The 15,765-nt window shown below is 41.9% G+C and overlaps 1 protein-coding gene across 1 annotated transcript in view; it reads right to left on the bottom strand.

Moving 5' to 3' along the window:
- The window catches only part of CCDC3 (coiled-coil domain containing 3), a 118,132-nt gene extending 102,585 nt beyond the window's left edge, over window positions 1–15,547 (bottom strand). Inside the window, exons 1-2 of the mRNA XM_021696719.2 lie at window positions 14,941–15,547; window positions 12,430–12,604 (exon numbers count right to left, since the gene is read on the bottom strand). Coding sequence (XP_021552394.1) covers window positions 12,430–12,604; window positions 14,941–15,314 — 549 coding nt within the window. The 5' untranslated portion in view covers window positions 15,315–15,547. The remainder of the gene's footprint in view (window positions 1–12,429; window positions 12,605–14,940) is intronic.
- Window positions 15,548–15,765: the final 218 nt, after the last annotated feature.

Raw genomic sequence — 15,765 nt, 5'->3', positions numbered from 1 at the left:
ACATGGATGAGAAACAGTTCTGACACTTCCCATCTACCTTGCTAGCACCATTTGCCCTACCCCTGCATTCCACTGCAAACATGCCATGCCCCACCCACCCACCCCGGCAGGTACTTGTCTAATGTGGCTCCTGTCACACCACACCTGGCATGTGGCCTTGGCAAAATGCCCCCCCCATGAAAGCAGCTCCTACCCAGCACACATCCTCAGCCAAAACCAATACCCCCCATGAACTCCTGCTGTGCCAGACATACCCCCCCAATCAGTTCCTACCCTGCCACACCCAGCAGGTGGTCTCAGCTGGGACCAGCACCCCTACAAAGTGGCTCCTGTCCCCCCACACCTGGCTAATGGCCTTAGAACCAGTGCTCCACCAAAGCGGCTCCTGCCCAGGGGTAGGGAATGAAGCCCTATGCAACACTGCAGACAGCAACCACAGGTAGGACCCTCGGCCAGCTACTCCACTCATCAGCTCCACCTACCAGCATGCCCACATGTCTCAGCCCAGCCACAACATGTACCTACTCAGGGGATGCCCCTGAAACATCTGGTTCTGGTGACCAGTTGGACTGCACTTCTGGGCTCCACAGGACTCCTTCAAGACCAAGAAATGTCTACCTGATCTACCTAATTACACAGAGAGCTAGGCAAAATGAAGAGAGAGGAGAATGTTCCGAATGAAAGAACAAAACAAAACCTCAGAAAAAGAACTAAATGAAATGGAGATAAACAGTGTACCTGATAGGAAATTCAAAGTAATTTCCATAAAGATGCTCACCAAACTTGGGAGAAGAATGGATGAACACAGTGAGAACTTCAACAAAGAGAAAATCTTAAAAAACAATAAAAGCTGAAGAATACAACTGGGGGATATTATACTAAGTGAAGTAAGTCAATCAGAGAAAGACAATTATCATATGGTTTTACTCATATGTGGAACATAAGGAATAGTGCAGAGGACAATAGGGAAAGGGAGGGAAGACTGAATGGGAAGAAATCAGAGAGGGAGACAAACCATATGAGACTCTTGACTCCAGGAAACAAACTGAGGGTTGCGGAAAAGGAGGTGGGTGGGGGAATGGGGTAACTGGGTGATGGGCATTAAGGAGGGAATGTGATGTGATGAGCACTGGATGTTATACGCAACTAATGAATCATTGAACATTATAACAAAAATGAATGATGTACTATATGTTGGGTAATTGAATTTAAATTAAAAAAAAAGGATACAATAACTGAAATGAAAAATCCACTAGAAGGAATAAACCGCATATTCAAGGACACAGAAGAACTGAGCGGTGATCTGGAAGAGAGGGTAGTGGAAATCCTCCAAGGTGAACAGCAAAAAGGAAAACAAAGGAGAATAATTTAAGGGAACTCTGGGACAACATCAAGCAGATTATCTTTCTCATTATGTAGTTCCCAGAAAGAGAAGAGAAAGGGGCAGAAAACTTGCTTGAAGAAATAATAGCTGAGAGCTTCCCTAACCTGGTGAAGGAAACAGACATCCAAGCCCAAGAATTAGAGAACCCCAAACAAGATGAACCTGAAGACGTTCACACCAAGACACATAATAATTATAATGTCAAGAGTGAAAGATAAAAGGAGAATCTTAAAGGCAACAACAAAAAAAGCAACTAGTTATGTACAGAGGAACACCCCTAAGACCATGAGCAGATTTTTCAGCTGAAACTTTATAGGTCTGGAGGGAGTACACCAAAGTATAATCTACATGCTAAAAGGAAAAAACCTATAACCAAGAGTACTCTACCTGGCAAAATGTATCATTCAGAAATGAAAGAGAAAGAGTTTCCCAGACAGGCCGAAGTTAAAGGAGCTCATGACCACTGAAGTGGCCTTACAAGAAGTGTTAAAGTACTTCTTTAAGCAGAAAAGGCCATCAATAAACTTAAGAAAACTGGGAAAGGAAAAATCTCATTGACAAACACAAACATAAAAGTAGTGTATTGACTATTTATAAAGCTATTATGAAAATTAGAAGACAGAAATAGCAAAATCAACTAGATCTACAGTAATTATTTAAGGGATACACAAAATCAAAATGTAATATATAGCATAAATTACATAAAATGCGGGGGGTTGTTAATGTAGTGCTCTTAGAATGTGTTAGACCCTAAGCAACTGACGACTTAAAATAGACTGTTACGCATAGGAGGTTTTAACTAAACCTCATGGTGACCACAAACCAAAAACCTTTAATAGACACACAAATAACAAAGAGAAAGAAATCCAAGCATAACAATAAAGTCATCAAAGCACAAGAAAGCAAAAGAAGAACTATAAAAACACTATATACAAAAATAAACTCAAAATGGATTACAGACCTAAATGTGAAACCTGAAACCATAAAATTCCTAGAAGAAAATATAGGCAATAATTTCTCTAACAGTAACCATAGAAACATTCTTCCAGATACATCACCTCTGGCAAGGGGAACAAAAGCATTGGGACTATATCAACATAAAAAGCTTTTACACAGCAAAGGAAACAACAAAACAAAATGGCAACCTACTTAAAGTAGATATTTGCAAATGACATATCTGATAAGGGGTTAGTATCCAAAATATATAAAAGAGCTTATACAATTCAACACCAAAAAAACAAATAATCCAATTTAAAAACGGGCAAAGGATCTGAATAGACTTTTTTGAAAGACATACAAATGGCCAACAGACACATGAAAAGATGTTCAACATCACTCATCATCAGCATAATGCAAATTAAAACCACAATAAGGTATCATTTTATACCTGTCAGAATGGTTAAAATAAAAAAGACAAGAAATGACAAGTATTGGCAAGGATATGGAGAAAAAGGAACCCTGGTACACTGTTAGCAGGACTGCAAATTGATACACCTGCTGTGGAAAAGAGTATGAAGGGTTCTTCAAAAATTAAAAATAGAATTACCATATGATCCAGTAATTCGACTACCAGGTATTTACCCAAGGAATACAAAAATGCTAATTCAAATATATGCACCCCTATGTTTACTGCAGCACTATTTCTAATAGTCAAGATACGGAAGCAACGCAAGTGTCCATCCATAGGTTAACAGATAAAGAAGATGTGGGGTATATACACACAATGGGATATTACTCAGCCATAAAAAGATCTTGCCATTTATAACAACATGGGTGGATTTAGAAGGTATGATGCTAAGTGAAATCAGAGAAAAACAAATACCATATGATTTCACTCATCTGTGGAATTTAAGAAAACAAGCAAACAAAAAAAATCTGTTTTTTAAAGATTTTATTTGAGAGAGAGTGAAAGTGAGCAAGCAAGAGAGAGATAGAGAGAACAAGCAGGGAGGGGGCAGAGGGAGAGGGAGAAGCAGACATTCATCCCACCCCACCCCCTGATGAGCAGGGAGCCTGATGTGGGGCTCGATTCTAGGACCCTGGGATCACAACCTGAACCAAAGGCAGACGTTTAACCAACTGAGCCATTCCAGGTGCCCCAAAACAGACTCTTAAATACATAGAACAAACTGCTCCTAAAGAAGAAGAGAGTGAGGGACTAGTTGAAATAGATAAAGAGAATTAAGGGTGCACCTATCATGATGAGCACTGAGAAGTGTATAGAATTACCGAACAAATATCACGATAGGTTATACTTCAAAAAAATAAAGTACTACCAAAAAAAAAAAAAAAAACCCATAAATCAACAAAATAAAAGTACATAGTACTTTTAATGATTACTTTAAATGTAAATGGCCTAAATGTTCCAATCAAAAGATATAGGGTGACAGGATAGATTAAAAAAAAATAAGACCCTCTATATGCTACCTACAAGAGACTCACTTCAGACCTAAAGACACATACAGACTGAAAGTCAAGGGTTGGAAAAAGATATTCCATGCAAATGGAAGGAAAAAAAAAAAAAAAAAAGCTGGGGTAGCAATACTTACCAGGCAAAATAGACTTGAAACAAAGACTGTCACAAGAGACAAAGAAAGGCATTACATAACAATAAAGAAATCAATCCAACAAAAGGACATAACAATTATAAATACCTATGCAACTAACATAGGAGCATATGAATATGATCAAGCAAATATGAACAGACATAAAAGAAACTGACAGTAATACATTAAGAGTGCGACTTTAACACCCCACTTATGGCATTGATACATCATCCAGACAGAAAATCAATAAGGAAATAGTGGCTTTAAAGGACAGGTTAGACCAGATGGGCTCAACAAACATATATGGAACATTTCATCCAACAGCAGAATACACATTCTCTTCAAGTGCACATGGAACATTCTCCAGGACAGATCACAAGTTAGGCTACAAAACAAGTCTCAAATTTAAGAGGACTAAATTCATATCAAGCATCTTTTCTGACCACAAAAGGCATGAAACTAGAAGTTACAAGAAAAAAAAAAACTGGAAAAAATACAAACATATAAAGGCTAAACAACATGTTATTAACCCAGGGAAGAGATCAAAAAGGAAATCAAAAAACACCTTGATACAAATGAAAATAGAAACACAGTGTTCAAAAATCTGAGACATAGCAAAGGCAGCTCTAAGGGGGATGTTTATAGTGATGCAGGAGGCCTAGGTCAAAAGAAAACAAAACAAAAACCTCAAACAATCTAAATGTACACCTACAGCAACTAGAAAAAGAAGAACAAAGCCCAAAGTTAGTAGATGGAAGGAAATAAAGATCAGAGGGGCAATAAATGATATAGAGACTAAAATTACAATAGAAAAGATCAATCTAAGAATGGGTTTTTTGAAAAGATAAAACTGATAAACCTTTAACCAACTCATCAAGGGAAAAAAAAAAAAGAGGACTCACACTCAGAAATGAAAGAGAAGTTACAACTAACACGACAGAAATACAAGGGATAAGAAACAACTACCAACTATACAACAAACTGGAAAACCTAGAAGAAACAGATAAATTCCTAAAAACATATCAACTTCCAAGACTGAATCAGGAAGAAATGTAAAATCTGAATAGACTGTTAGCAATGAAACTGAATCAGTAATCAAAAATTCCCAAAACTCCAGGAGCAGAAAATTTCACAGGTGAATTTTACTAAACATTTAAAGTAGAGTTAATACCTATCCTTCTTAAGCTATTCACACAAATTAAAGCAGTGTTTCCAAATTCATTCTACAAGGCCAGCATTACTCTGTTAGCAAAACCAAAAACACTACAAAAAAATTATAGGCCCATATTCCTGGATGAGCAGAGATGCAAAAATCCTCAACCAAATATTAGCAAACGCAATTCAAAAATTTATTAGAAGGATCATTCACCACAATCAAGTGGGAAACCAACATGATACAGCACATTAACAAAATGAAGGATAAAAATCAGATTATCATGATAGATGCAGAAAAAGCACTTGACAAAAATCAAACACCCATTTATGATAAAGAATCTCAACAAAGTGAGTACAGAAGGAACATACCTCAACATAATAAACACCATGTGTGAAAAACCACAGGTAACATCATACTCAACAATGTAAAGCAAAAACGTATCCCCTACAACTAGGAACAAGACAAGGTTATGTTCACTCCCATCATTTTTGTTCAACATAGTACTGAAGTCCTAACCAGAGAAATTAGACAAGAAAGAAACGGCATCCAAATTGGAATGGAAGAAGTAAAACTGTCTCTATGTGCAAATGAGATGACATTAAATATAGGAAACCCTAATTTACAAAATTAATATACAGACATCTGTTGCATTTCTACACAATAATGAATTATCAGAAAGAGAAATTAAGAAAACAATTCCATTTACAATTGCATCAAAAATAGTAAAATGTGGGCGCCTGGGTGGCTCAGATGGTTAAGCGTCTGCCTTCGGCTCAGGTCATGATCTCAGGGTCCTGGGATCAAGTCCCACATCAGGCTCCCTGCTCCTTGGGAGCCTGCTTCTCCCTCTGCCTCTCTGTCTCTCATGAATAAATAAATAAAATCTTTTAAAAAAAAATAGTAAAATGCCTAAGAATAAATTTAACCAAGAAGGTGAAACATCTGTACTATGAAAATTATAAGGCACTGGTGAAATAAGTTGAAGACACAAATGGAAAGACATACCATGCTCATGGATTGAAAGAATTAGTATTGTTAAAATGTCCATACCACCCAAAGCAATTTACACATTCAATGTAATCCCTATCAAAATACCAATAGCATTTTTTCACAGAAATAGAACAATCCTAAAATTTGTATGGAACCACAAAAGACCATGAATAGCCAAAGCCATCTTGATAAAGAACAACAAAGCTGGAGGGATCATCCTCCCACATCTCAAGCTATACTACTAGTCAGTAGTAATCAAAACCGTATGGTACTGGCACAATAACAGACACACAGATCAAAGGAACAGAATAGACAGCCCAGAAATAAACCCACACATATATGGTAAATTCATCTACAAAGGAGGTAGCAAGAATATACCACAGAGAAAAGACAGTCTCTTCAATAAACAGTGTTGGAAAAAGTGAACAGCTACATGAAGAAATGAAACTGGACCACTTTCTTACACTACATACAAAAAGAAATTCTAAATGGATTAAAAACTCTAAATGTAAGACCTGAAACTATAAAACTACTAAAAGAAAACATAAGCAGTAAACTCTTGGACATCGGTCTGAGCAGATTTTTGTGTAAGGCTCCTCAGGCAAAAGCAACAAAAGCAGAAATAAAAAATTGAGACTGCATCAAACTAAAGCCTTTTGCACAGTGAAGAAAACCATCAACAAAATGAAGAAGCAACCTACTAAATGAGAGAGGGTATTTGCAAAGGGTGTATCCAATAAGGGGTTAATATCCAAACCATACAAAGAACTTACATAACAGCAAAAAATAATCGGACTTAAAAATGAGCAGAGGACAGCAAAGGAAACAATCAACAAAACCAAAAGAAAACCTATGGAATGGGAGAAGATATTCACAAAGGACATATTAGATAAAGGGCTAGTATCCAAAAATAAAGAACTTACCAAACTCAGGGCACCTGGGTGGCTCAGTCGTTAAGCGTCTGCCTTCGGCTCAGGTCATGATCCCACAGTCCTGGGATCAAGCCCTGCAGCGGGCTCCCCGCTCAGCGGGAAGCACGCTTCCCCCCTCCCACTCCCCCTCCTTGTGTTTCCTCTCTCACTGGGTCTCTGTCAAATAAATAAATAAAATCTTAAAAAAAAAAAAAAAACTTACCAAACTCAACACCCAAAAAGACCAAAAAATCCAGTCAAGAAATGGGCAGAAGATATCAACAGACACTTCTCCAAGGAAGACATACAAATGGCTAATAGACACGTGAAAAAAAATGCTCAATATCACTCAGCATCAGGGAAATCCAAATCAGAACTACAATGAGATACCACCTCACACCAGTCAGAATGGCTAAAATTAACCACTCAAGAAACAACAAATGGTGGTGAGGATGTGGAGAAAAGAAAACCTTCCTACACTGTTGGTGGGAGTGCAAGCTGGTGCAGGCACTCTGGGAAATAGTATGGAGGTTCCTCCAAAAGTTAAAAATAGAGCTACCCTACCACCCAGCAATTGCACTACTAGGTATTTACCCAAAGGATACAAAAACGGTGATCCGAAAGGGCACCTGCACCCCAATGTTTATAGCAGCAATGTTCATAATAGCCAAAATACGGAAAGAGCCCAGATGTCCATCAACAGATGAATGGATAAAGAAGATGTGCTATATATATATATATATATATATATATATATATATATATACACAATGGAATTTTACTCAGCCATCAAAAAGAATGAAATCTTGCCATTTGCAATGACGTGGATGGAACTACAGGGTATTACGCTAAGCAAAATAGTCCAAGAAAGACAAATACCATGTGATTTCACTCATGTGGAATTTAAAAGACAAAACAGATGAACATAGAGGAAGGGAAGGAAAAATAAGACAAAAACAGAGAGGGAGGCAAATCCTAAGGGACTCCTAACTATAGGCAACAAACTGAGGGTTACTGGAAGGGAGGTGGGTGGGGGAAGGGGTAACTGGATGATGGGCATTAAGGAGGGCACTTGATGTAATGAGCACTGGGTGTTATATGTAACTGATGAATCACTAAATTCTACCCCTGAAACTAATAGTACACTATATGTTAACTAAATTGAGTTTAAATTTTTTTTAAAAATGGGCAGAGGACCTGACTAGACACTTTTCCAGGGACATACAGAGGGCCAGCACACACAAAAACATGCTCAGCATCATTAATCATCAGGGAAATATAAACCAAAAGCAGCATAAGGTATCACCTCGCACGTGTTAAGACAACTATTATCCAAAAACTAGAAGATACCATGTATTGGCAAGGATGTGGAGAGGAGGTAGGTCCCTCATACACTGTTGGTGGGAATGTAAGCTGATACAGCTGCTATGGAAAACAGTATGGAGGTTCCTTTAAAAATTAAAAATAGAACTACCAAATGATCCAGCAATCCCACTTCTGGATATAAACCCAAACTGGATGAAATCAGTACCTTGAAGACTTATCTGCGCTCCCATGTTCAGTGCAACATTTTTCACAATAGCCAAGACAGGGAAGCAACCTACATGTCCACTGACAGATGAAGGGATAAAGACACTGTGGTGTATATATACGCACAAAGATTATCTAGCCTTTACAAAGGAGATCCTGCCATTTGCAACAATGGACGAAGCATGGACCTTGAGAGCATTATGCTAAGTGAAATAAGTTAGACAGAGTAAGACAATTACCATATGAGCTTAGATGTGGAATCTAAGAACCAACCAAACACACGCACACAATGAGATACTACTACACACCTATTAGAAAGTCTATTTTTTCTGACCATACCAAGTACTGATGAGGATGCAGAACTAGAGCTTGCATACATTGCTAATACGAATGCAAAACTTTGCTGTTCTCATAAACAGTTTTGCAGTTTCTTACAAAGTTAGACACACACTTACGGTATGACCCAGCAAACCCATCCTAGGTATTTACCGAAGACACGCTGAAATTTATGTGCATACAAAAACCTGTACATGTGTCTTTATGGAAGGTCTAGTAGTCTAAATTTGTGAACTTAAATCTCTCTCAACTGATGACTGGATAAATAAAACCATGATACATCCCTACAATGGAATATTCAGTAATTAAAAACAAAGTGAACTACTAATAAACAACACAATTTTAAATGTATTATGCTAAGTAAAAGCAGCCAAAATTAAAAAAAAAAAAACATACTGTAGATTCCATTCATAGGACAGTCTGGAAAATGCACAACTAGTGTTGGAGAACATATCAGTGGTTCCCGTGAGTTCAGGTGAGGGTAGGGTCTGACCAAAAAGAGGGCAGAAGGGAGGTTCTCTTCAGTGATGGTACTTTTCTGCACTGTGGTTGTAGTTGTGATTATACGGTAATGTGCATTTATTAAAACTCATAACAGCATATGCAAGAGAGTGATTTTTACTGTATATGGATTTTCGATCTTAATGTAGAAAATGAGGCAGAAAGAGACAGAGGCTTCTGCTTCCTTAGACATCAGATCTGTCTGGATGAGAGACAGGATTCATTTAACAAATGTGTAAGACCCATAAAAAAATGCACCAAGTATACAACAGTAAACGAAACAGATATCCCTGCCCTTGGGTCGTTCAGTCGACTTGAATAGACAGCGTCTGAGGAGTAGGAAAACAGAGACCAAGTGGTGTGAACAGGCTGCCATCTTTAAACACAACAAAAGCCCTCCCCTCAACTATTCTACACTTCACCTGCAGCCTTATTATATGTATTAAACCATCCACAGGCAAACTTCATCAAAGAGTTGTCTACCCTCACTCATGCCCCACTACCTTACTCCCTCATATTATGGAAACTGTCCTCATTTAGGTCACCAAAGAGAGGTTACTCCTCAGTCATCATTTTACTTGACTTCTCAACAGCTTTTGACTCTGATGATCACTCATTCTTCTAGAAACACTCTGTTACCCTTGACTCTTCTAGCTTTCCTTGACTCTTCTACCTCTCTGACTGTTCCTTCTCAACCAGTATTCGCATTCCACAAGGCTCAGTCCTACCCTAGGGCCTATATTTTGCTCTATGTGCTCTCTCTTGAAAATCTCATTCACAACCAGCCTCAACTGACATCTAATCATTGTTAAGTCCCAAGGTCTATCTGCCACTTAGAGCTCTTCTCAAAGCTCTGAACGGATAGATCCAACCACTATTCAAGATCTCACTTGGCGCAAAATGGCTCAGATGGCTCAAAAACACCTCAACTCTGTACGTTCAGCAGCTGACATATGAATTCCCCTACCAAACCTTTCCTATTCACATTTCTCCGTGTCTGTCCTAGCATGCAGTTCACATGCCAGAAACCCAGTAGTTATCTTTGACCTTCCTCCACCTCCTTTGCAACCAAACCATCAGGAACACCTACTTATTTTCTAAAGCTCTTCCCAATTTTTCCACTTCACTCCATCCCTACTGCCTCTACCATAGTCCAGCAACTACCTGGTAGCTTTTATAACTACTACCTGTTCTCACCACATCATTTGGATTCCTTCCAACCCAGTTGGTCTTTCAAAATGTAAATTTGATCCCCATCGCCCCTTCCTTTCACAACATAAAAGGTTTCCCATTACAGTTAGGACAAAGCCCAAATCCTCACTAGATCTAGCCCCACCTCCAACTCTTGTCCCATCCTTCTCACTCACTCCCTTTGCTCCAGACAAGTAGCTTTCTTTCATTCCCTCAAAGGCACCATGAACTCTGCCACCACAGGGACTTTGGACTGCACTCCTCTCTCCTTGATCCCAACATTAACTAGGATGCCTCTTCATCCATCAGATCTTAGCTCCAGTATCAAGTCAACAGAGAAGGCTTTCTTAACCCTTAAGTCTAGGCTAGATTCCTGGATTTTTTCGGAGCATAGGTTTCCATTTAAAAGTATGCAATCATTAATGGGGTCTTTTGATTCTGTCAATCACCAACACTAGTACTACACACTCCAGGAGAACAGGCACTTTGTATTTTGCTCAACATTGAAAAACTAGCATCTAACACAGTAGCGCTTTATAGTAGGCACACAATATTGGCTAAAGATTGGACTCTGCAGTCCCACAAAATGAGGTATGTATAATATCCTCCATGTCCACACTCTTTGTAATAGCTAAGTACTGGAAACCAACCTAACCACCTATTAACAGAGGACCTGATCAAATATATTGTGACACATGCACACAATGGAACACACTAGGCAGCCTTTAAGGCAACTTTATCTGCATTGATATAGAAAGATCTTCAGAATGTACTTGTGAATAAAAGCAATGCACAGCAAAGTGTGCATAGTGGGCTACCATTTGTGTCAAAGACAACAGTAAATAACACAAGTTTGAATTATTTGTTGGATGGAAATACTCCAACATTTATAAGAAACTAGGAACAATAGCTACTTGTTTGTAGAGTAGGTGGGAACCGGGTTGGGCGGGCATCAGAGGTGGGAGAGAAACTCCATTGACTACCATTTTACACTTCTAGACTTGGGGACCCATGGGAGCCACTTACCATGTGCAAATTAATTCATCAACCCATAAAAATAGTCCTTGTCCCATGGGATACCTCAAACCCCACATCAGAATGCTCCCAGCAGTCTGTCACACTGTCCTAAAAACATCTCGGATGGGAGACTGGGACTGGGGCCACCTCCTCTACTGACCCAGTCTTACATCATCCCAGCTCCAGTATGGCAATGCCGTTTGGGAAAGGGACAGTCTTCAAAATCTGCCTCCAACTCTGGCATCTGTCCCAGAGGGGCAGGTCCCTTTTATATCTTCAGACCCCAAATTATCTTAACCCTTACAATTCCACAACCACTTTGGCCACCCTGTACCTCTAGGTCTTCACAACTAGAGTTAACAATCATGAAAGTGTTAGCTCGGACAACCATTTCTTTGAGGACTTTTTCTTCTCCCTTAGAAGAGTCCCTAGAGCCTTATGCAATCAATGACAGTAATGATATAATAGTCCTAACAGCTCTCATGTGCTGAGTACTTACTCTGCCAGGCACTAGGTTAAAGGCTTTAATATTTTTTTTTTTTACATAGTTAAATCATATTGCATTAACCCTATGATGTAGACGGTTTCCATTTCACAGAAAAGGAAACTGAGGCCATGTGCCAACCTTCATTCCATCTGTTCTCTCACTTTATGAGGAACCCCAGAGTAAAGCCTCAGGAATCCAGTTTATGAGCAGTGTTTTGGGGTTTGTTTTGTTTTGTTTTTAACGGCCAGAGTAACAGGAGGGATAATACTCTTTGGTCTGGGCTTCTGGAAGAGCACTCTTGACTCCTTTGGTCACGGAATTCAGACAAGATGTAGTTGGTCTATTATTTTGCTGTGACCCAGGGAACAGCCAGTTCTTACCCTATTGTCTTCCTGGATCTCCCAGTCACTGGAAAAAGTTGCCAACTGCTGCCCTTGAGAACAGTTCGAAAACTGGAAAAGGCTGGAAAACATCCTTCTGTTCTCTTGAGTGTCTGGAAAGATGGCATCTTGGAAATTGACTCCGTGAGGCAAGAGATTATAATTCTCATCCATCCTAATGGGAAAAAAAGAAAAAAAGCAGAACTGTAGACTGGACAGCCATAGGGTATAGCAGCCTTAATCAAGAGTTGTAAAGACTGATGGTCTTGCCATTACGCAACTAGGTCTCACATGGCTCTCATTACAGGACTTACTATTTCTAAATGTTTCTCTGCCTCACACTGCATGAGTCTATCCTTAAGGTTTTCCCAGAGGGGAGTTTAGGTGAAGGGCTGCAGGGGGTGGGGATGCATATGTGTTGGTCTACTTGTAGGTCTCCCAAGTGGCCTTCTTTCTCACCGAGTGTTCCTTGTTTCTTGATCAAAGGAAAGCCAGTTCTAAGGACCCAGGTTTGAATCCTGCCATTGCTACTGATCTTCTATCGAAAGAGAGATGAATTTCCTCGATTATCTAAGCTTCACTATTCCAGTCTGTAAAAAGAGGAGGAGAATAGCACTTTCTTGCTGGTAGTGGAAGGACTGCATTAGATAAAGTGTCTGGCATAGAGTGAGTGCAATATAGATGTTAACATTTTTATAGAGCTAAGAATAAATCACCTGTTGGAAAGATAAAGAAATCACGTAGAGGGAGAAGAGGTCGAAGTTACCCTCCAGCACAAAGAGGGGATGTAGGGCTCACCAGGGAGCCTCCACTACCACTTTCCCCTGTGACACTGCCCAGAATCTGTTGTCTCACTGCGTCCCAGAATAACAGGGGAGGAATGATTTGTATGCAGTTAACTTCAGGGCAACACAGCCCTGTGAAATGGAAATCTGTCAGACTACCAGTTGACTCTGTATTTCTGCCCTAACTTTTTGTAAATATGTCAGAGGGAAAGATTAAAGAGCTGGCTGACCACCACAGAGCCACTGGACAAAGCTCTTTCATGATAAAAATCAGGAAAAAATAACGTCTGCTCAAGTCCTCCAGCTCTTTTTTCTTTGGAAAATAAAGTTTCAGTGATTAATAGCTTTATAGCTGGGGTCTCAGTATCCTTCCTAAAGAGAAACGAGAAATCTGAGTTAAGTTTCTCTGTATCAAGAATACTAGCTCACTCCTTGCTGACTTTATTTAGAAACTATACTTCCCCAGCAATTAAAAAGAAAGAAAAGAAAAACAACTTAATCTCACTAAACCACTCAAGCCAACACAAAGCACGCCATGTAATCTAAACTTAGAGGTTCTGGCTTCAATACGGGAAACATGTGTTGCCATGAGCTTATGAACGCCCCTCGGTGGAGCTCACGGTTTTCTTTCTCAGAGGGATGTGAAATCTCAAGAGGTTAAAAGTGAATCCGCAGACTGGGGTCCTAGCCATTCCAAAAGTCCTTGTTGCTGCTTCAGGGACTGGGAAGACTGGAACCATTACCAGCCTCAACTGTGGATTAATTCACTCACTAGCTTGATAGGTAGGTTACATTCCAGTTCAAGGCTTCTCTCAGCTGCTCTACATCACTCTAATTCAACGGGAGACAGCCAATGCATTTAGGGTTCCACCTGCTTCAAACCCATTGACTGAATTCTTATACACGCGAATTGACTGCAGGCCAACTTTCATGGAACTTGACAGGATTCCAGGAGTCTCCAGTCAGAGAGAACCTCCTGCCTGCTTCACCTATACTCTTCAAAGCACTACAAGCCAGGTCTTCGCCGCCCCCCCCCCAGCAGGCCCCCACATAAACCTTTGCTATTTTGAAAAGCCCAGCGCTGAGGTCTGCTGGTGGTGGATAAGGGGGTGAAACAAAGGGACAGCTGCGCGGCATTCCACACCATGCCTATCCTGGCATTTAAGCAGGTGGGGAAAAGAGTGACTATTCCTTCTGCAGCTAACCTGCACCAGGTGTTCGGCATAACCCGGTTTCTCACATTATGGAACTGAGGATCCGGAGGTTCTTCAAAAGACAATTTGCTCAGAAATCACAGGAAGAGCAGAGCCAGAATTCCAACGAGAATCTGATTTCAAAGTCTGGTGTTTACCCCCCTCACCATCCCAAGCTACTCCCAGCGAATCCAATTAAAAGTATAAATTTAAAGAAGAGTCAAATGGATTTTTGGAAACTATTTTGGGCTTTTGCCTGAAACACTCTTCAACGCTTTAAGCACTGAAATCATCCCTGTCTTGGGGTGTTGTTCTGTGTTTTAACAGCCTTAGCCAAATACACCCCAGGACCTTTGTCGAGACGTCCCACGGAGCAGAGAGAATAGAGAGTAAGGAAAGGAGCCCAAGGCGTATTCCAAAATGGTACGGACAGGATTCCCTGTTGTTCCTGACCTGGCTCCGGATAACGGGGCCCTCGGGAAGTCACGCGGATAGCTGCAGGAGAAGGAGTGGGCGGGACGTGCCGCGCTCACCTGAGGAAGAAGAAATACGAGTAGTCCTGGACCACGGTGTGGGAGTGACACGAGAAGTAGCCCAGGCCAGTGAGGTTGAGCCTGGAGCCCGCGGGCACCTCGAGCATGCTGCCCCACGCCTGGTCGCACAGCATCTCGATCTCGGCCGAGTAGAAGAGCCCCGCGTCGCTGGCCTCGTACTGCCACGGCAGGTAGTTGTACAGGCCGTGCACCTCCTGGTGCAGCGCCAGCACCTTGGCGTACACGATGATCTCGGCCAGCTCGGCGCGGCAGCCCTCGCTCAGGGGTCTCCACTCGGAGGGCAGCTGACAGCCGCGGGCGGTCCCGAGCCGGCCGGCCAGGCAGAGCGCCGCGAGCAGCAGCGGGCGCAGCATGCCTGCGGCGGGAGCGGGCGGCCGGCGCGGCCGGGGTCGGCGCTGCGCCCTGGGCGCACTAGCCTGGGCGCATGGCGGGGACTCCCGGGACTAGCAGGACAGAGCGGGGTGGCGCGCGGCCGCCGGGAGCGAGAGGCGTCGGCGAGCCCGGAGCACCCGCCCCGGGGCCGACAGCGCCGCCCCGCCGGCCGGCGAAGGGCAGCCCTGCGCGCTGGGCTCGGAGCGCCGCTCTCTCAGCCGCCGAGCTTACGGCGCCCGGCCCTCGCCCGCGACGCTTTAAAGGGGCCAGCCGCCCGCCTCCTGGGCCTGCCCCCCGCGACGGGGCGTGGGCGGCGGCGGGACAGGGCGGGGGGGCGGCCGCGGCGGAGGTGGGCCCCGGGCCAGGGGCGCTCGGCAGCCGCAGCGCGCCGTGTCCGTCTCGCCCCACCGCCCAGGCCCCCGCGCGGAGTTG

Source organism: Neomonachus schauinslandi, chromosome 5 (assembly GCF_002201575.2).
Source record: "Neomonachus schauinslandi chromosome 5, ASM220157v2, whole genome shotgun sequence".
In the NCBI taxonomy this organism is placed as follows: Eukaryota; Metazoa; Chordata; class Mammalia; order Carnivora; family Phocidae; genus Neomonachus; species Neomonachus schauinslandi.
The sequence above is the reverse complement of the archived record's forward strand: the minus strand, read 5'-3'. Positions and strand labels throughout refer to the sequence as shown.